Source organism: Leptonotus elevatus, chromosome 1 (genome assembly GCF_054856555.1).
Source record: "Leptonotus elevatus isolate MCC_2025b chromosome 1, RoL_Lele_1.0, whole genome shotgun sequence".
NCBI lineage: Eukaryota > Metazoa > Chordata > Actinopteri > Syngnathiformes > Syngnathidae > Leptonotus > Leptonotus elevatus.
This window is the reverse complement of record NC_141239.1, coordinates 41125126-41146911: the sequence shown is the minus strand read 5'-3', so window position 1 is coordinate 41146911 and position 21786 is coordinate 41125126. Positions and strand designations below refer to the sequence as shown.

Here is a 21786-nt window from a genome sequence, read left to right as displayed (position 1 = left end):
GACATTTTCAAGTATTAAAACATACGTTTAAACACACTGTAAACATGTTTGAAAACAAAACAAAACAATGTCTGTGTACATGCATGTGCCTTTAAGAGGCGGGGCCAGGTGCAGTTGGCTGTGACGTAAGGGAGTGTGAATGAACGTGAGCAATAGCAGCTTCAGTGCAAGCAATAATAAGAATCTGAAAAGTGAATCTTTGACTGTTGCTCTCCTTTCCCACATTCAAGGGCATTACAGTCAATAAGTATACTGTAAAAAAAACAATATGCTATGTATCAGGGTTGAGATTAGAACAATAAACCACAATATAGCAGGGAACATGGAAGTGGATATTGCAGATTATAAACATGTTGGAGCATGTTCAATGTGCGAACGAGGTGTCAAAATCCACAGTTACTTTACTACCATCATCAACAAGTCATTCAATCATAAACCATATTTGTAAATACATACTGTGAAGCAATAAAATGTGAAAGTGCATGAGTGTCTGCTGTGTCACTGTTTTCTGGTACATTGCCGCAACCTGTGTGAGTGGTGGTAGTGGGGAGGAAAATACGAGACTGAAAATCCAAAGCGACGTTTGTCGAAGTGACGGCGGCGGCGGCTGGAGCAGGCGAACGTCGCCATGCATTGCCATAGCGGAGAACGCCATCCAACTACCAAAAGCCGCACGACATTTGCAAACACTCGGGACTAACATGCGTCCTATGTGATCTGACCACAAGCAGCCATTTTGTAATGCAATGATAGACAATTTCTTGTACTGGATCTAATTAAAGAGAAGGGCTGGGCGGTATGGTCTTATCTGATTTCCGACTTTATTACATTTCCCCATGGCTTACAAAATACAAAAATGATGATATTCAAAACAAACTTTTCTTTCTTTCTTTTTTCTTTTTTTTTATTAATAGCTTCCGCTTTGAAGTTGCGTGACCACCATCTTCCACAGAAATAACAGAATAAACATTCCTTAACAGATCACGTGAATACTGTATCTCCTCTCAGGGGGGGAAAAATAAATACAAAATTGTATATTTAAATTATTATTTTAAAGCTGCACTTTGTAACAATTTTCCCCAAAATAGCTTTACAATAGCCCTTTTTATTTGATCATTTAGGACTGAAACATTTTTAATTAGTAGATTAACACATAGCTGTTCATAATGGGAACTCCTGCAAGCCTCTGGCCAAAAGTTTACAGACGGGATTCAGGTTCGAATTTCCCGCCATTAGTCTGCAGATGTGACGTCATATGCACGTTGTGTATATGAAGGGAAAATGCAGTTTCATTTTCCGGTCACAGGTGGCAGTAGCGATTCCAAATTCAATTTTCTGCTTCAGTAGCTTTAAATGTTAACATCACAAAATTAGCCATCCAGCTGCATGGCTCACTGGTTGGTAAAAAAAAGATATGAAAAGTCTACACACCCCTGATCATTGACCAGGTTTTTGTGATTGGATATTAAAAAAATTATAAATAATTTCAAAACGTATTCCACAATTCACTGCCATTGACGGCTATAAACGTAAAACATTAATTTGAACAATTTCTATTAGTTTGACATTTTTTTCCCACTTTTGTTAACAAGAGTATGAAAACCTAGAATTTTTTTGTTGTACATTTAGAACAGATATACAATTTGTGGTTAATCGTGAGTTAACTAGTGAAGTCATGTGATTAATTATGATTACAAATTGTAATTGCCTGTCGCCCCTAATTTTTAATAATCTTTTTTTAATGAATTTATGGCGGTGAATGAGTTAATGTGGCCAACCTATACAACTCAACTGACAAAAAAAAAATCTATATTTTAAAAAGGGGAAGTAAAAATAAAAAAATAGAGATTATTTGGTTGCACAAGTGTGTACATCGTATTATAGCTGTGGCTGTGTTCACAATGAACCACTCACATTTTAACTTATGTGAAATGTGAGTCAGCACACAACTGCCACCCTTTAAAGCAACAAACCACTGAAAATTAATTGACCTTCCTTCGATTGGCAGTGTGTATAAACATTAATAGTGCAAATATCAATGGAGAAAAAAAAGTGACTCATGACAAACTTGAATTAATCAATAAATTAGATTAAACACCCAGACCTATAAGAGGTATCTTTATATATATATATATATATATATATTTTTTTTTTTTTTTTGCCAGATCAATAGGAACGCATGTGAGCACCTGGTGTGAACATCTTACAGTGCGCTGACTGAATTCAGAGCCCATTGAGGAAATAGGGAGCAATTACTCATGCATACTGAATAGGTGTGAAGACGCCTGAGGTCGGTGGGCTTCCACACACAGTGATAAACTTGTGCGCACACACAGGCGCATGCTCGCACATAACAGGCACAGAGGGCGTGGTGATGCAATGACAGGACACTTACTTCCCTGTGAGAGAGTTCCTGAGATTGCTCTGGGGTAGAAAGACCACATCAGTGACATGAAGACATCAACACGCACACACATGAACACTATCTTCCCGACTGGATTCGGGGACCACCTTCCAGTTGTCATTTGCACCTAAAAGTTTCCTCTACATGGATGGCCTAAATTCAACCATAAATTGCACAAGATGGTGGGAGCCAGTGAACCCCAGCGTGATACAAAACACTTCAACAACATAATTTAACTGAAATTGACAATTTATGTGAACCTAAATGCCAATGTCGCCTATGGAACCTCAAAAGAGGAAATGGCAAATGTGCAGAAACAACATGCCTAATTTTTGTCCTTTATTTATTTATTTTTTAAATCAATGAAAGGACATGAGACTTGCCCCAAGCTACCAAAGATTAAATCACTTTTATTATTTTAAACGTTTAAATTCCAGTTTATTATTTGAATTAGGGACTTTTTATGACCCAAAAAAAACCCACACAAAAAGTTGTCTTCCATATACCGTAACAATAGCAGGGTGGTGAGGTGAGGCTTTAGTGGGTTAGTCTTGGATATGTCAAAGATGAGCAAGAACATGGATTTGATTGCATTAGTATTTTTTTATTTTGTTCAAAAATACTCCCTCTGTAAACCTTTGTGCCTCATAAGTTTCTCTACTTAAACAGGTGATGTGATGGTGGTGCGGGTTTGAACCCCTAGCAAAACGGCTGGACGAAGTGAGTAAAAACGCCATGGTTACATATTGTTGATAAAGGTTTCATGGTGACAATATGATCTTAAGAAAAGCCAGCCAAGTAAGACTATCTTGTCAACGAGCATCCCAGAATCAATTATATTCAACATTAGTGGCTCAGTTCCACAGATCAGCATGTTCACAATCACGGTGATGTCAAAATAGCATCCGGATGCCCTTGCCTGTCCATGCCCAATGACTCCATCTGACTAAAAGAATTACAAGTACTTAAGTACTCAATGTGAAAGCCAAGTGTACATACAAGGTACAAAACCTGAACCTTGATGAAATATTTAAGCCCCTAAATGTACAAAGAAGTCTTCTTCATTTTTCCAGATCCTGATCAGTTATAATGACAGATACTGTCTTCTGCTTTTAGCATTGGGTCTCACCTCCAAACAACTCCAAATCCCGCAGGCTCTCCACACTCAATTTCTCAGACACCCAACGCTGATAGACAGAAGGTTATAATTCACGGACAAACAGGGAGAAAAAAAGAGGAAAGACGATTCAAGCATAAATAATTTCCACATGGATTACATCTGCGATGAATGATGATGGCTCACAATGGCATCTTATAATATATAATATAATACAGGATATAGCCTCTCTCACTGAGACCGTAATGGTAAATAGGTGGATAGAACTTACAAGAAAAGACATTGATCCCTTTGTTTTATCTAACGTTGCAACCACGTCCTGGGAATACCTGTGAAAGCATATGTAAACATGTTTGTATTATATTTTTATATATACGGACAGAAGTGAACGGCTGTGAAGCTTAATCTATTTAAATCGCAACATAGTAGAGTAAATCAGTGAGTCGTAGCAGCTCAGTTGTCATGGTGAAGTGCGCAGGCTAGCGATACTTCGCTGGCGACTCTTCATACATTTCTCGCTATACGATATATTTAACATGTTCACTTACCGTTTCAATCGTACAATGTTCGTAATGACACCGATATGACTAAATTTTTACTTTAACATAACTAAATGAGCTCGCCATCCTCAGAGTGCCGCTGACAGCTAAATATTGGTGTCGCGCATTATATACGTCATACAATAGGAGGGAGCAAAAAATCTTGAGGCGTATATTCATGACGTAGAGCATTCTTCCTCCCCTGTAAAAACAATTTAACGGCATTTTTCGGGATATCAGCCAGCAGGTAAAATAAGAATGTTTTGGCATATGTGCTCAATCGAAAGTGTAATCTGTTATTTCTATGTAAAATGCACCTTACGCCACGTTTGGAGAAGCCATGCCCACACTCATTACGGCCTCAGTTCATGGTTTGCCAAGCAAGCTAATGCTAATGCTAGAATGCCGTTATTGTGCGCTTCCTACATTGATTTTATGTAAAATACATTTTTTTAAATACCCACGATGCAACTATTTGTCTGGTTTTGGATAATATTTGTTATTTCGGATGCGCAGTTCTACGTATTAATTAAGACGTACCTTTCTCAGGCAAGCGATTCATCGCACCCCCATTTTAATGTCTAAATCGTGTATAAACATGGAGTTGAGGTTACTTGAGCTATAATATGATCCATGTGTCCAGGACGCCGCTGAAGTAAAGATTTGTGATTAAATAAGTGCATTTAACATACTAGGGATATCCACACTGGACATTTCATTAGGTACACCTAGGTTGTCAAAATGGCGTCCAATTCAATAATCTACAAAGAGAATGCTCACTTTTGATTGACATGCTGTCAGGTGTTATACAGCAATAAAGTGTTCTCTTGCTATTCACAGGGATTTAGGGACAAAGTTCTGTTGATGCTCCCACCCAAACGATGTTTGTAATTGCTTGTATCAATAGTACATTAAACTCCAAACTATGATTACCAAAAAATTTAATATAATTTCAAGATTATTTTACGACAATGCCCTTAGATTGTTTACAGATTATTTGATTTTGAAAAATACACCTAGAGGACGCTGGCATCTATTGTTTTCCCTTTTGCAACCCGTACAAATACCAATTACTACTATTATTATAAATCTTATTTTATTGTTGACTCAGTGACATGTAGATACTAAAATTTCAGATGGTTATGTCCAATGTATCTTCAGTTACTTGATGTTAATTACACTGAGCAGTTAGAACAGGCTTCCCCAATCCTGGTCCTCGGGGTCCAGAATCCTGCAGGCTTTTGATGTTTCGGTCCTCCAGCGCACCTGATTCTAAAGGTCAGGATCGTTATCAGGCTTGCTGATGAGCTAATTATAGGAATCTGGTGTGTTGGAGTACGGAAGCATCTAAAACCTGCAAGACCTGCAAGGCACTCAAGGACCTCAGTTAGACATTAATTAGCAAGTGGTCAGCTATTTAGGTATACCACTTGCAGACCTTTTCTCTGCATCATCTTGAGAAGTTTGACACCCTGATTTCGGCAAATAGTTAACGTCATCATGTTAGTGCTAATGCTGTCGCTAATTAAATAAATGAGGCAAATTATTAAATTAGTGTTTTTCCCCACAGCACGGCCATGAATTGGAACAAAGGCGGTCCCGGCGTGAAGCGCGGCTTTGGCTTTGGGGGCTTTTCCCTCGGCGGCGGGAAGAAAGAGGAATCATCACCCCCCGAGAAATCCCAAGGGTCGTTTGGGCCACCAGGATCGAGCGGCTACGGGAAGAACCAACTGCCGTCGTTCTACAAAATTGGTACCAAAAGAGGCAATTTTGACGAGGAGAACGCGTGAGTGTTCACTCCAAGGTAGCAGAAGACACACGTGAACACTAGTGTAGAAATAAAATTTCTACGCTTTTCCCAACAAGGTACTTTGAGGACGATGAGGAGGAGTCCAGCAGCAACGTGGACCTGCCGTACATCCCGGCAGAAAACTCGCCAACGCGGCTGCAGATGAAGTCTGGCGGCTCGGACAGTGAGGACGATCCCCTCGACGCCTTTATGGCTGAAGTTGAGGTGAGCGTGATCAACTATTTATTTTCATTCTGTCATCTTATAAACTTTCGACTTGTGTTCTCCCAGCTGAGGTGGTTTTGCTTCACCAGTACACTACACTATTAAGGACCATGAGAGAGTTACAGGGAATGTGGTGTTGCTTTTAAAACAACAGACATGTCATCACTTTCCTAAAATACTGGCCTAGGTTATTTTTTTGAAAAGTTACTGTTTTTTACCTGGTTAATCTCGTCGTGGCCACCTCTCCTAAAGTCGTTGACATCCGCAGTTGATCTATTTGTTGTCATAACCCAATGAATAAAACTTTTCAGTAAGTATATTGCATTTATCAACTCATTCACTGCCATTGACGGTTATAAACGTCAAAAAATATTTTTAACTATTTCTATTAGTTAAAAAAAATTATACTTTTGTTAACAAGAGTATGAAAACCTAGATTTAGAACAGATATAACATTTCTGATTAATCGTGAGTTAACTATTGAAGTCATGCGATTAATTACGAGTAAAAAAAATTAATCGCCTGACGCCCCTTATTTTTAATAATCATCTCGTCAGGCGATTAATTTTTTTTGTAATTAATCGCATGCCTTCACTAGTTAACTCACGATTAACTCTTTTACTGCCAAAAACGTTAAATAACATTTAGTAAAATCCTACGGAGGGGCGCCAAAGACGTTAAGACGTTCACTATGTTTTTTTTTTTTTGGGGGGGGAAACGGGTGGAGGAAAGCCTTGGCCAGCTGTGCTGAAAGTATCAAGCAGATCTAGTTAGTATAATGACTCGTTTTGGCCCCTAGATGGCAGCGATGACTCTCTTTGGACAAGATTGGGTGGGCGTCAGTAGAAGGCGTGAGGCGGAGCTAGAGTGTTGAGGGGACAATGGCTGATGAAGCAACAATGGCGACCGGTTGCAAGCAGCTCACGCTTGAGCATTTTTTTCAAAGACGGAAAGCATCGATCAATACTAAAAAGCGCATTGATGTCGACGATGATGATGGTGACTCCGAGCTTGACGCCGAAGTTGGAAGCGTTGACGCTTTATGATCAAGTCATAAAGCCTCACCGGCTAGCGATGCTAACGCCGGAGAACGCGGAGCACAACCGAGCACTTCTGCACAGGCGGACGTTCAATCGGACGATGAAGAGTAGTCGAAAAGCATCGACCAATGCACATTGATGATGATGATGATGGTGACTCCCGAGGTTGACGCCGAAGTTGGAAGCGTTGACGCGCGACTATGATCACGTCATAAAGCCTCACCGGCTAGCGATGCTAACGCCGGAAAACGCGGAGCACAGGCGGACGTTCAATCGGACGATGAAGAGTACCCCGAGTCCAATGCATATTCATCGGAGGAGCGGGTACAGTCTGATCACGGAGAAGACACTGGTTCTGGACTACGATGCCACCATGAATGGAGTGGATAAGATGGATCAGAACATCTAACATCCGGTATAGGAACTGAAGGACATGAGGAAGCCAGACGTAACACCACCGTAACGTAACCGTAGCATGATCCTGAGAGTAGACTTGATGGCAACACACACTGCAGTATATACTTGCTATTCCCCGGAAAAAACGGCCGGCAAGAAAGTGCACGCGAAGGGGCAATCGCAGTGTAACTAATCTGTTGTGCAAATCCTGTTGCGTCTCCTTGCACGCAGGGGACTGTTACACAAAAAGAAAAACTGTAGTTGAAACATCCACATAATTGTAAATAGTACCACAGTTGCACACATTTGTAAATAGTTTGCCAAATTGTTGTGTCAAATTGTTACACTGTTGAATGTAAATAAACGTATTTTGCTATCAAAAAACACTTTTTCATTGTTGGTGGTAGTGTTTAACATAAGTAAAGCACTGTTTAGATGTTTGTGGCATCATTCATGGAAAAAAAAGGTGTCAAATTCACTAGAGTGCATGAAATAATATCGTTTCACAAAAAGCTTGATTTCTCCGTATTTTTGTCCAAAACAAGAGCATTTGGGTGAAACTAACCATTTTCTATTGTTGATTACTGAAGAACGGAATAAGGTAGAAACAAACTTTTCTGATGAAAGATGAGTGTTCAATCTTTCATTTGGTAGTATGTGTGTTTCCATATTCCAAACAGAAAATTTTCTGTGGACCTTGAAAGATCAGTCAAAATGCTTAAATCGGCTGGCACCCACAGCATCCCTTTTCTGAAAATGTCTGGCGGTCAAAGAGTTAATCACAAATTTTATATATGTTCTAAATGTACATTTTCATACTCTTGTTAACAAAAGTGGAAAGAAATGTTAAACTAATAGAAATAGTTCAAATGTAGTTTTGACGTTTATAGCCGTCAATGGCAGTGAATGAGTTAATAGCACACAAGAATAATGTCATTGTCATTTGTTTTTTGTTTTTTTTCAGGGGAAACAATATCATGGTTTAAAATCGGAGTTTCGGTTTTAGTAAAAAATAAATAAATATATATATATATATATATATATATATATTTAGTTATTTATTTTAGGGCCATATCGCCCGGCTCTGTTTTGTGACCTAATTAAAAAATGTCTTCTCTCCCAGAATCAAGCGGCAAAGGACATTAAGAAAATCGAGGAAAAGTCGGCCAAGTAAGACAATCTTGAGTTTCTTACAACATATTTATGTGGGTGTTTAAATTATGTGTTTTAGCAAGAAGGAAAATGCCCACAACTCAAATAGATTGTTGTCTTGTTGTGTGGCACAAAAAAAGGTGACATGCCAGCATTTCCTTTCTGCTTTTCTGGCATCTGTAGTACAGAAGAGAATTAGGGCCACACTGAAAATATAATAAAATAGCAATATTGCCAGAATTATAGTGAAATATTATGAGAATAAAGTTTGAATATAATGAGAACAAGTCTGTAATATTACCAGAAAAAAATTTCATTTTCACAAACGACTATTTCAGCTACAAATCTTGTCGAAAAAAACATAAAAACTTATTTCTGGTAACATTGCAACCTAATTCTTGTAAGATTTTTTTTCTTATTATTTGAACTTGTAACATGAAGACTTTTTGCTCATAATATACAGTAAATGTGTAAACTCCTAACAGTTTGGGGGGGTGGTAATAACGGTATAACTTTATTCTTCTCACATTATGACTTTTTTAAATTCTCATTGATATGTTTTTTTTGTAACATTACTACTTCATTGTTGTAATATAATTTACTCATAACATTCTGACTTCAAATTACATTGACTGTAAACTTATGACAGGGAGTCATTATGGCTCAATTACCATTTAACAACTTCTTATAACATTACTTTTTTTATTGTAATATTACAACTTTATAATTCTAGTTATATTAGTTTTTCTCACATTACTACTTTATTCTCGTAACATTGCTGTTTGATCATTGCAATACTGTAGCATCATTTTTCTCATTACAGCTGAAATCTCATTAAATGCAGACTATTTTTAATCAATTATTTGTAATCTTATGACATTATTCTCTTAAACTTGCAACTTTTCTTGTAGCATTTCAACTTAATTCTCATAGTGATAGTTTAATTGTTGTAAAATTCTGACTTATTCTTGTACTTTTTATTGTAACATTACCACTACTATTCCCATTACTGTAGTTATTTTTTGTCCCTTCTTAACTTTTTATCATGATACAATATTATTCTCATAACATGACTTAATTGCTAACTTTTTTTTTTGTCATTTTACTCTATTTTTAATTTCCAATGTGGCCCTGAGGCTCTTTTGTACAGTAGTTAGCATACTATCAGGTAAGCACAGCAAGCCGCGTGCTCACACAGGTCTGGGGGGTCTGTTTTGGGTGTACGAACGAGCCGCAGGGAAGTTTTTTTTCTCCGCTTTTCATTTCAGGGGTATTCGTGATGACATTGAAGAAGAAGATGAACAAGTGAGTAGTGAGACCTTCGTAATACTTGAACCATTTGATTGCATCTTTTTGTCAACTGAGAAAACATCCCCCCTCTCCCCTTTGCTATACAGGCACTATATAGTTTAGGGCTGCACAATATATCCAAAAAAATATCAATGCGATATCCGCCCATGCAATATGTATATCGCAAATACATGTAAAATAAGTTTCGTATGGAATTGTATGCTTTTATATTAATTTGACCAGTCAGAGGCAAACTTAAGTGTGCATTGCCCACCAATTAGTTAAACATTATCTAGGGTAATTACAATTAATTAACTAAGAATACATTAAGCTTGCTTATTTTACCACATGAAAAAAAATTATTATTATATATTTTTTTATTAGATAATAATAATAAAAAATCTTTAGGTACCATGACTTAAACTCCTCTTTGTTTTCTTTTTTATGATTTGTTTTGTTTTGTATGCATAGTCGAAATAAAAATGAATAATAATAAAGTCCAGATGAATAATAGTACATGTTAAATATCGCAACAATATGGATATCGCTACATTCAACAACTATCGCATATCGCATGTTTTTCAAATATCATGCAGCCCTAATATAGATTGTATTGGATATTTGCCATGTTTTTTTATTGTCTTTTTTGTTGTTGTTCTGTACAGACAACAAAGCATGTTTAAGTGTTGTTTTACCTCCAAAGGATCACGCCACAATATTGACCAACATAATGCTGAATGTGTGTCATTATTGTTGTCAGTTCAGTTCTAGACATGCATTGTTGTGCTTTCTGCAGGAGGCCTACTTCCGCTACATGGCCGAGAACCCCACCGCCGGCCTGACGCAAGAGGAGGAGGAGGAGAATGTGGACTACGACAGCGACGGCAACCCTATAGCCCCCATCGCCAAGAAAATCATTTTGCCCCTGCCTCCTATCGACCATTCAGAGGTACTACACAGTAGTCCCATGCTATGACATGGTTCGCCTATCGCACTTTTTCCTTTTAAACCTATTAATAAAAAGTGAAATATGTTTACAAAGTGTGTTTAAAAAAATAGGAAGGGTATTTCAAGTCTTAAACTGTAAAACAAATATTACATTTGTATTATTTCATCATAACTATTATATGTATTTCATGCTTATGATTATTTTTTGGGTTTGAATACATTTAAATGTGTTCTAAAAAAGTTGTTTTAATAAGTTTTCATGTTTTTGTAAAACATGTTGTTTTACCAAAACAGAAAGCCATGATCAGTAGAGCTTAGTTTGTCACTCAAAATCTCTGTTCCCTTATCATGTTGATGGCAACAATCAAGTTCTGCTTCCGCTTCTACCTATCGAAAAGTTTTTCTTTTTAGTTTAAAATGGCTTACCTTAACTAGAATCCTTCATCACATTGTGGCCAAAGATAGAATCCTGGTTTGTTATTGCGCTTTTTGTTGCTGTAAATAGTAACTTCTTTTGGCAGTTCTTAATTAAATACTTTTGCTGCATTGCCGCCACCTTCTTAAGCATGCTAAAGACTGCTACCTTCTTTTGCACGTGGATGCTCAAAGGCCAAAGAGCGTTACATGCACCTGCAATAATCCAAATGGAATTGTCTGAAATCATCATTCTGAGATTGAAGATTATACTGTAATATGTGTTAAGTGTTCATCTAGATTCAATCATTAGATTGTTTTTAAAAGTCTGAATATAGAATTGGCATTTCTCCATAGATTGATTATCCGCCATTTGAGAAAAACTTCTACAATGAGCATGAGGAGCTCAGCAGCCTGACCGGAATTCAGGTGGTAGAACTACGGCAAAAGCTCAACTTGCGAGTAAGTATTCATATCATGAATAGTCTTATACTGCAAATGTCACTTCCCAAAATGTGATCTTGATTTCTAATGTCACAGGTATCTGGCGCCGCACCGCCTAAACCATGTACTAGTTTTGCCCACTTCAGCTTTGATGAGCAGCTGATGCATCAGATCCGCAAGTCCGAGTATACTCAGCCCACTCCCATCCAGTGCCAGGTATAGCGAGATACTCAAAAGTATGCCAAGTTGGAAAAAAGAAACATGTTGGATGCAGTGTTTTGTGGGTTTATCTATAGGGCGTGCCGATCGCTCTGTCGGGCCGCGACATGATCGGTATCGCCAAAACTGGCAGTGGAAAAACGGCGGCGTTTATCTGGCCCATGTTGGTGCACATCATGGACCAGAAGGAGCTGGAGCCCGGAGACGGACCCATCGGCATCATCGTATGCCCTACCAGGGAGCTCTGTCAGCAGGTATTGGCTGGGTGGGGCTAGGGTTTCAAATGATCACATTTGGATTTCATCAAATGAGTGTTTCAGGCATAGGTTAGGGTTTCAAGCAAAAGTTAGGGTTTCAAGCCAGTGTTAGGGTTTTACTTTGATTTCAAGATGAGTTTAGGCTTTCACAATAGGGTTTTAAGACAAATTTAGAGATTTAATTTAGGATTTCAAACCAGGGGGTTTAAGGTTTGAAATTAGGGTTTCAAGCTAGTGTTATTGTTTGAAGTTAGGGTTTCAAGACACAGTTGGGGTTTCAAATGAGTGTTTCAGGCAAAGGTTCGCTAGCATTTCAAGCCAGCCAGGGTTAGGGTTTAAAATCAAGATTTTAAACTGTTTAGAGTTCCAAGCTTGACAGTATGGATCCCTTGAGGCCGATTCCAATGCTTGAACAATGAAATTCTGATGAATCAGCTGATTAATTTAAAAAAAGTATGTAATGAATAAATAAAAAATATATAATGTTTGTCCTTAAGAATTTGTTATATTATTTGTTATCCTACAACACAGAGGAAAAACAGGCAAAAATCCAGATGTTTTTTTTGGGGGGGGGGGGGGGGGTTGCTGTTTTAAAAAGAACTAAGTAATTGATTAAATGGGTTGGGTCCTAGTACCAAATACATGTTAGGGTTTCAAATTGACATTTCAAGCAGGGCAAGGGTTCGGTTTGCACGTGAGAATTTTAAGATAAGCACAGAGAATTGTCAAAGGTTAAGGTTTCAAGACAGGGTTAGGAAATCAACAAATGCTAGGGTTTTGAGCCAGGTTTAGGTTTACAGGTTAGGTTAGGTAAGGTTCTCACTTGGTGTTTCAAGAAGATAGTTTTTCTAACGCTTACTTATTTTCCAGATCCATGCTGAATGCAAGCGCTTTGGAAAAGCGTACTCTCTGCGCTCAGTGGCGGTGTACGGAGGAGGCAGCATGTGGGAGCAGGCCAAAGCACTGCAAGAAGGCGCAGAGATTGTGGTGTGCACCCCGGTAAAGAAATACAACACTCGTCCGAACCTCCACAGCAACAAATGACTACAAATTGATATGAAATGCTTGTATTTTCACAGGGTCGTCTGATTGACCACGTTAAAAAGAAGGCCACGTCCCTGCAGAGAGTGTCCTATCTTGTGTTTGATGAAGCGGACCGCATGTTTGATATGGGCTTTGGTGGGTTCAAATTATAATACAAAAATACTCCACATAAAAAAAATCTCGAAACTGAAGATGTCATACATTTTTTGTTTTATTTTCCAGAGTATCAAGTTCGATCCATCGCAAGCCATGTGCGTCCAGACAGACAGAGTAAGCGCTTTTCATTATTTACTCGTTTTTTATAATGACATTTTTTCATGAATGCAATGAATATGTTTCCTGCCACAGCGCTTCTGTTTAGCGCCACGTTCCGGAAGAAGATTGAGAGACTGGCCAGGGACATCCTGATGGATCCCATCCGCGTGGTGCAGGGAGACATCGGAGAGGTGCCACGCAATCACCAACTTCTCATAACCACGTTTCAACAGGGTTGGGGTTTCAAATTAGGATTTGTTGGTAAGATTAGGGTTTCAGATTGGGGTTTCAAGACAGGTTTAGGGTTTCAAATTGGGGTTTAAAGACAGGCTTAGTTAGCATTTCAAATTAGAGTTTAAAGATAGGGTTGGGGTTTCAAAGTAAGGTTTTAAGACAGCTTTAGGGTTTCAAGAAAATGTTAGTGTTTTAAGATGGGGGTTAAGTTTCAAAGTGTGACTTAAAGACAGGACTAGGGCTTCAAAACAGTATTAGTGTTTCAAAAAAATGGTAAATGGATTCCTCTTTTTTTTTTCTAGGCCAACGAGGACATAACACAGGTGGTAGAGATGCTGCCGAGCAGCACAGACAAGTGGAGCTGGCTGACGCGGCGCCTGGTGGAGTTTACGTCCAGCGGCTCGGTGCTGATCTTCGTCACCAAGAAGGCCAATTCGGATGAGCTGGCCACCAATCTCATGCAGGAGGGCTACAGCCTGGGCTTGCTTCACGGCGACATGGACCAGAGCGAGAGGAACAAGGTCATAAGTGACTTCAAGAAGCAGAACTTGCCTGTCCTGGTGGCCACTGATGTTGCCGGTGAGTTGGCGGCATCTCATTGACAAAGCAGTCAAAGTTTTGCAACTAAATTGTTGCTTTGGTGCAATCTTGTGCCGTTTTGGTTAAGGAATTATGTTGAAATGAGTTAAGAAACTTCATTTAGACAAAAGTAGTGTTTTGTTGCCATTTGGGTACGTTAATTACTTTTTTCCTTTTAGTTTTTGTTGTACAAATTACTTGGAAATGACTGCCACCTACTGGCCTGGAGTATAACTGTGTTGCCTTACACTGTGTTGTTGTTTGTTTAGCTTAGGCAGAGATCATTTGTAGGGCTGGGAATTGCCAACAACCACATGATACGATGTGTATCACACGATACAGGGGTCACGATACGATACGTATCGCGATACATATGTATCCCAATACATGGTCTTTAAAGCGATACGTATCCCAACATTCTACATTGCTTTACATGCATTTTTATTATAACAGCCATATGTATATCTACATGATGATTTTGTTAGCAGCTCTTCTGGTTTACCACCAAGTGGCATGCGTGGTCTGAATGTGCATTGCAGAGCAAGGTGCCACTTTAACAGACACACCGGGAAACTTTACAAATATGAGTACAAATATCAAAGTATTATAATTATAGCTCTAAAATGTGCTTATTTGAAATATTTGGGGAAATAAAAACAATATTTTTTTCATTTAACACATTCTATTGAGTTTTTAAAGAAAATATAGGAAGATTTGTACATTAAGAAACTTGTGCCATGTGAAGTATATATAAATAAATAAATAAATGTTGATCGTTTTCCTCTGTTTTAATTTTTCTTAGCAAGACACAGTGTCCAATCACTGGTGAGTTATTTTTTAGAACAGACTTGAATTTGTGGGACACCTACACATGTACACTTTTTTCTTTGACTCAGTAAACTGCCTGCAAAGCAACAGTGTCTCTTCCCACAATCACCCCCCCCCCCACCAGCCCCCCCACTCTCGCCTCCTGCTGCTGCTTTGCAATTAAGTGCGCGTGCAAACTTGCACATAATTGAAACAATTAACTTCGGAGGCTGCTCCCGCACAGCCCTGCAAGCAACGAGTGGTTAACTGCCTATTTACAAATTAATGTGCAATATCGATTCTGACACCTGCGTATAGATACGTGTACGTATTGTAAAGAGGCCCGCAACATTATATTGCCGTATAAATTTTTTGGAGCGCACCCCTAGTCATTTGAGGTCACGTTTTTTCTTATACTCGACCAATCAATGTCCTCCCTTCTCTTCCTCCTTAGCCCGCGGTCTGGACATCCCGTCCATCCGCACGGTGGTCAACTACGATGTGGCGCGTGACATCGACACGCACACGCACCGCATTGGCCGGACGGGTAGAGCTGGCGAAAAGGGCTTGGCCTACACCCTGCTGACCAGCAAGGATACCACCTTTGCCGGGGACCTGGTGCGCAACCTGGAGGGCGCCAATCAGAGTGTCTCCAAAGAACTGATGGATTTGGCCTTACAGGTAAACCACAAAGTAACGGCTTGGGTTAAAAGTATTTGGACAATGACATTTTGCTTTTATACCCTCCCAGCCTCTATGTGAGAGGTGGACATACTTTTTTGCTTAAAGGCAATGTTTGTGTTTTAAAATGGATAAAGCTAATGTATTGTATGTACGTCTCTTGGACCCAACTTAGTAGCTTTACATTGTGCTCTTTTTTTATTCTAGAATCCGTGGTTTAGGAAGTCCAGATTCAAAGGGGGTAAAGGAAAGAAGCTGAACATCGGCGGAGGAGGACTTGGTTACAAAGAGAGACCAGGATTGGGTGCTGACACTTCTGTGAGTTTTTATATACCATATTTTTTGGACCATCACAAATCACAAAATGCATCATGAAGAAGGGGAAAAGTGCAAGTCGCTCCAGAGTATTAAGTCGCATTTTATGGGGACATTTATTTTACAAAAACCGAGATCAAGAACAGTAGAGCTCAGACTGGCACCCAAAATACCCGTTCCTTAATCATGGGTACGTCTGGAAATTCAGAGCATTGTTCAAATGTACCGTTGTCCAGAGTGCCCCAAAAAGTTGAGTGCCGGAGCCCAGTGTGTCAGGCAGGGCAGATGGAGACAGTTCAAGCACGATCTAGTGATTGGCTGCGTTCAGAAATTAATGGCAGGGCCATTATAATAATGCATAATGCATTGCCTCTGCGTACACACACTCTTAGGAGTGAATTTCCGAACATAGCCCGTGTTGACGGTGCCAAACAAGTTGGATTTGACACTTTTGACACGCGCTTCTAACTACAGATTTTTTTTTCTTCTTTGTTTATGATGGCCTACCTTTAACCCATTATAGCTAGGAGCACATTACCGCGTTTCTACCATTAGAGCCGGGAGCGCTCTACCTTTTTAAACCCAGGAAAGCGGACATGTCTTTTTGTTTTGTTTTTCCAATTCTCTGTCTCTTAGCCAATGAAATGCATCAGAATATACACGACAGGGTGACGTGGGCCTCGTAGCATGTCCTGGAATTTTATTTGCAGATTCGCGGGAGTTATGAAATAAATGACGCTATTGTGGGCGGCGTGGCAGGACTTCGAACCAGTGTAACCAGTCGACAGTGACATTGTTAAGAAGTATGTTTGTAGACAATGAGAATGTTGTAAACTTCGACGGCGAATAATTACCACTCAATCCCCTGAGGTTATTATAACTGCGCTCCAGTGTTGAACGTAAATATACTCGCAGATGCGACGGTTATTTGTTGATTTTAAAAAAATATATATATATATTTTTTGAAGGTTTATAATAATAAACTAAAGATTATGTGAACGCCTCAGATGTAAGCTCTAAGATGTTTTTGGAATTATGTTTTTTCAATTATCTGCTTCAGGTGCTGAGATATAAATTATTTAGTAGGCATCGACAATATTGTTGAATTTCCAGGAGAACTTCAGGTTTCCAGGGGTGATTCTAAAGTCACCATAGGTTTTAGAGGCATGTTTTGCCAGGCACTTTAGGCCTTAATGGGTCAAAGCAGCTGAATGCAGAAATTTGAATTTTGAACTTCTTCACATACGCAATGCGCACATGACATCACATCTGCAGACAGAGGGCGGGAAATTCAAACCCGAATCTAGTCTGAAAAGTATACATAGTATTCACTGACGTCACGGGATCGCGAGCCCGCCCCTCATGATCGGTCAACTTTCCAGTGAAGTCAGCTTTGCTTCTATTGAGTTTACACCGAATGTTATTTTGTTACTGACGAAATGTCAACCCCAGCTATGTTACTTGTGTAAGCAAGACGTATGCAGAAGATTTAGCTCAACACTCTTTGCATCGGTACACGTTGAAACGTTTGGTTAGTGGAATCGATTGGATTACAAACATTTGCCGATACTGCCCGCAACGGACGACTTGAAAATGTATGCTTTAAGGTAGGATGACTCTCAAAACACAGACATTATTGCGTCGGATTGTATTGGTTGCTATGTGCATTTATCAATTGTGAAGAATCTCGGGTTATCTTTGAACCAAGTACTGGTAGCTAGTTCCCCCGAATGCGCTAGCTACTAGCGCTAGCATGTTACAGGGTATTTGGAGAGATCTCAAAATCGAACATCTTGACCACAAATCTATTTTTAGCCAGAGCTAGCCACGGCTAGCAGCTCACATATATCCGAATTGCATTATGGTAAAAGCATTTTTACCATCTTACAATGACACTAACCTTAATCAAAATGGTCAGAAAATACTTTGGTAGACTTTGTCCGTTGGAAATCCTTTCGATGTATGTAATACATAATGTAATACGTAATGTAATTCCGGACACTTCTTTGCCGTTCCCATTCGACATTTCATGAACCGGCACACAATGTGGGGCAAATGACGGCATGTGAATAATATCATTTCACATCTTTGTTCGCCCAATTTTGCACCTGTGAACGGCACTCGTGTGCACTATTGTGAAGCGGTTTGTGAAAATTTCGGAATGAATGAACAAATGAATAAATCAAAGTAACTTGTAGTAAGCAATACGAGCGCTCCTCAGCATTTGGTTGCGTTGTCTTGCTGGTCGTTTGCCCCACGAAAGGCCTGCTGGGTCGATAGGTGGGGGTCGGTGACGTCATGTGAATACGATGTATATTGGCCAGAGGCTTGCAGGAGGAGTACCCATTATGAACCGCTAAGGTGTTAATCGGCCAGTTAGAAGATGTTTCAGCCATAAGTGCTCAAATAAAAAGGCTATCGTAAAGAATTTTTAAAGCAAATTGTTACATAGAGCATAGAATAGAATCCCATTGTGGCCATAATCCTGGTCAGTTAGTACATCTTTTAGTTCCGTAAATAGTTCATCCTTGTCATAGTAAAAGCCTCATGATGAATTTTAAAGGCAAAATTGTCATTTGTTGACTTTGCAGGATCGCAGCAGCACCAGCAGCGTGTTGTCTTCCTTGAGCGGCTACGAGGGTTTCAACAAGCCCAGCAGCGGGGCCATGGGAGACCGCATATCTGCCATGAGACAAGCCTTCCAGGTGCAGTGAACATTTTTTCCTTTAATGTGGTGTATACCAGTTATCTTAAATCTGTTTTCATCATAATGGCTGCCTCGAGTGGGCCTATGTTTAATCACCAGGAGTGTAAATATCACACCCCAAAAAAATCATGGTTTGCTATCTACGTAGGTTTTAAATTCAGTTTGGTACAGTGAAGGAACAAAATGCTAAATAAACTGCTTATGTTTTGTTTCTAAAGGAACAGATTTAAAGACCTTTAACATGAAACAGGAGCATTTTAAAGGAACTGTGTTGAAGCAGATACGTTTTCCTTTTGAAAAAAAAATAGTGCTTTGCAGCCATCTAGAGGCAAACGATAAACCTTTTTCAGTTACTTGCCGATTTTTATTAGCTCCGGGAAGCAGAGGTTCACTGAATTACATAAACAGCTCTGGCATTTGGTTGGTTATCATGTTTGTGATAGATAACTTAGTTTTCAAGTGAAATCAAGGCAAAATGGCGGCAAATAACAGGGATGGTTGTATCTGTCCAGACACCCATGCTGGAGACCACTGCTTCATTTCTTTCACTCTTTTCACACACACAAATTTGCCATTTGTTTGATCTTCCCAGGCTCAGTATAAGAGTCATTTTGTGGCGGCGTCCGGCAACCCGCCCAAGCTCAGCTCCAAGTGCAGCAGTTCGTCCGGTTGGACCAGCGCCGGCAGCTTGAGCTCGGTGCCCACGGAGTCGGTCAGCGGCGCGGAGCGGGCTCAGGCCGTCGCCGCCTCTTTCGCCATGCCGGGCTTCACCAGCGCCGGCTCCCTAAGCACCGTGTCCCCCGCACAGAGCAGCGTCCCCACGCCCTCGCGAGAACGCAGCGATCGTGATCGAGAAAGGGACCGCGGCAGCCACCACGGCGACAACCGTAACGGGGATGAAAGCAGGCGGGATAAAGAGGACAGAAAGAGCAAGAGGGACAAAGGAGACGATAGCTTTGCCGTACCCGAGCCGCCAAAACGTAGAAAGAGCAGGTGGGACAACTAATGCTGAAAACATTGCAGATAAATGCAGCCACTGTACAAACTCCATTGAAACCGCTTTGTCTGCAGCGCCAAGCAATAGTACGGAGCGGGGGGGGGGACATAGTGATGGGAAAAAATTCAATTGCAGCCATTATACTGCTCTGGGGGAAAAATGAGACAAAACACTGGACTTTTGACCATAGTTTGACCATTTTTCATTTTCTGGAGATGAATGCTCTAAATGACATCACTTCAGGAGGTATGTTGTGGGTAGCTGATAGAATAAATCAAAAATCTTCAGATATCTAATTGTAGCAAAATCTGAGAAACTGATCATTTTGCAGTGGGCTATATTTTTTTCAGAGCTGTACAAATTAGCATTTTGTCCGCACATTACATCCATATTGTACCACCACCACCTCCATACACTAAACTTTTTCAGGTTTAATTGTGCTGGTACCCCCCACCCACCCCCCACACCCTACAAACTGGACTGTTGGTGTGTTTTCTTCATTTCTTTTTCTTTTTTTTTCTTTTTCTTTTTCTTTTTTTTAAACAAAGTTAACTGTTTTTCCTTTAATAGAGGAAAAAGCGCTGTGTGACGAATCTGACGATATCGAACATTAGGGCTGGGTATTCTAATTTCCTCAATCGATTCGATTAGGACTGACGTGAGTTCAATTTCACTTTTGATTTAATTCACTTTAATTCTAACCGATTTGGATTAGTTATGGAACATCAATTCCTCTTAAATATCAAGGACATTTCTTATGAATTTATGGGGGGAAAACATAAAAATAATAAATTCATGGTTTTGTGAATTGATATTAGGCTTGAAAATAATAGATTCAATATCGATTGTACAATTTTTTTTTTAAACCCAGCCCTATCAAACATGCTTGTTCTTTTTCTTGTATTTGAGTCGTAGTGAAGGAAGTGCCTTCTCCTGGCATGAGTCTCTTCTATATGCTTTTCACCAGTCTTTTGTGTTTATTATTCATACAAAAATTGATGTTTTGACTATTAAAGACTCTTTTGAAAGCATACCTTCTACCTAATTTTTTTAATGACCAAAACATTGAATTGATTCATCCATCCATCCATTTTCTTAATCGCTTGTCCTCACAAGGGTCGCAGAGGTGCTGGAGCCTATCCCAGCTGGCTTCGGGCAGTAGGCTGGGTACACTCTGAACTGGTTGCCAGCCAATCGCAGGGCACACAGAGACGAACAACCATCCGCACTCACAATCACACCTATGGACAAATTGGAGTGATCAATTAACCTGCCATGCATGTCTTTGGAATGTGAGAGGAAACCGGAGTACCCGGAGAAAACCCACGCAGGCACGGGGAGAACATGCAAACTCCATCCAGGGAGGCCGAAGCCTGGACTCGATCTCACGTCTGCACAGGCGGACGTGCAAACCAGTCAGCCAATTTGCCGCCCTGAATTGGTTTATAACACTGCAAATAAGACATGCAGATTCTGCTTATGAAACGGCGGGTAGTTGCTAGGGGTGTGCCAAAAAATCAATTCTCATAAGAATCGCGATTTTCATTTAGTATGATTCAGAATCGATTTTAAATGTCATAAAATCGATTTCATTTAAATTATTTTATACTGTCTTAGATTTGTTTATGTGTGCCTTTATTGGGCGCGCTGTTGATGTTGTACCCAATTTGGCCACTTAGGGGCAGTGTGGTTACACGCGGTCTGATACACTGTTAAGTTGTAGCCACATTACAGAGTAGAAGGAAAAAGTCACGATTAAGTTATTCCAATAAAAGTTGTTTTTTTGCAGCATGGAGCCGTTCTTTTGAGTGATAAAAGTGCCGCGAGTAGCGCACTAATTAGCATTAGCGAGTCAGACTGGAGTAGATCATTACGATTCCTTGAACATCTATAAATTAAAGCAAAAATCAGTCAATCAAATCATTTTGAATCA

At 39.7% G+C, this 21786-nt stretch overlaps 2 protein-coding genes across 7 annotated transcripts in view; one reads left to right on the top strand and one right to left on the bottom strand.

Annotated features, from left to right (window-relative positions):
- The window catches only part of strada (STE20 related adaptor alpha), a 10805-nt gene extending 6610 nt beyond the window's left edge, over positions 1-4195 (bottom strand). The window contains exons 1-4 of one of the 5 annotated variants that reach the window (XM_086058725.1): positions 4070-4189; positions 3793-3850; positions 3534-3591; positions 2396-2424 (exon numbers count right to left, since the gene is read on the bottom strand). In XM_086058725.1, coding sequence (XP_085914851.1) covers positions 2396-2424; positions 3534-3591; positions 3793-3804 — 99 coding nt within the window. In that variant the 5' untranslated portion in view covers positions 3805-3850; positions 4070-4189. Of the gene's footprint in view, positions 1-2395; positions 2425-3533; positions 3592-3792; positions 3851-4069 lie in introns of those variants that run through there. The other 4 variants (XM_086058764.1, XM_086058736.1, XM_086058754.1 and 1 more) reach the window with 4 other exon arrangements.
- Positions 4196-4217: 22 nt separating this feature from the next.
- On the top strand, positions 4218-20884 carry ddx42 (DEAD (Asp-Glu-Ala-Asp) box helicase 42). 2 transcript variants are annotated; one of them, XM_086058635.1, is made up of 18 exons: positions 4218-4307; positions 5631-5846; positions 5927-6074; positions 8634-8680; positions 9931-9967; positions 10749-10901; positions 11672-11776; positions 11855-11974; positions 12055-12231; positions 13105-13233; positions 13314-13413; positions 13501-13548; positions 13627-13724; positions 14070-14346; positions 15608-15834; positions 16042-16152; positions 18741-18854; positions 19449-20884. In XM_086058635.1, exons 2-18 carry the CDS (start codon positions 5638-5640, stop codon positions 19860-19862), a joined length of 2514 nt encoding a protein of 837 aa, XP_085914761.1. In that variant the 5' UTR covers positions 4218-4307; positions 5631-5637; the 3' UTR covers positions 19863-20884. The 2 variants fall into 2 exon arrangements, with proteins under 2 accessions (XP_085914761.1, XP_085914769.1); XM_086058643.1 differs by lacking the exons at positions 4218-4307; positions 5631-5846; positions 9931-9967 and having other exon boundaries at positions 5972-6074.
- The last annotated feature ends 902 nt before the right edge of the window (positions 20885-21786 follow it).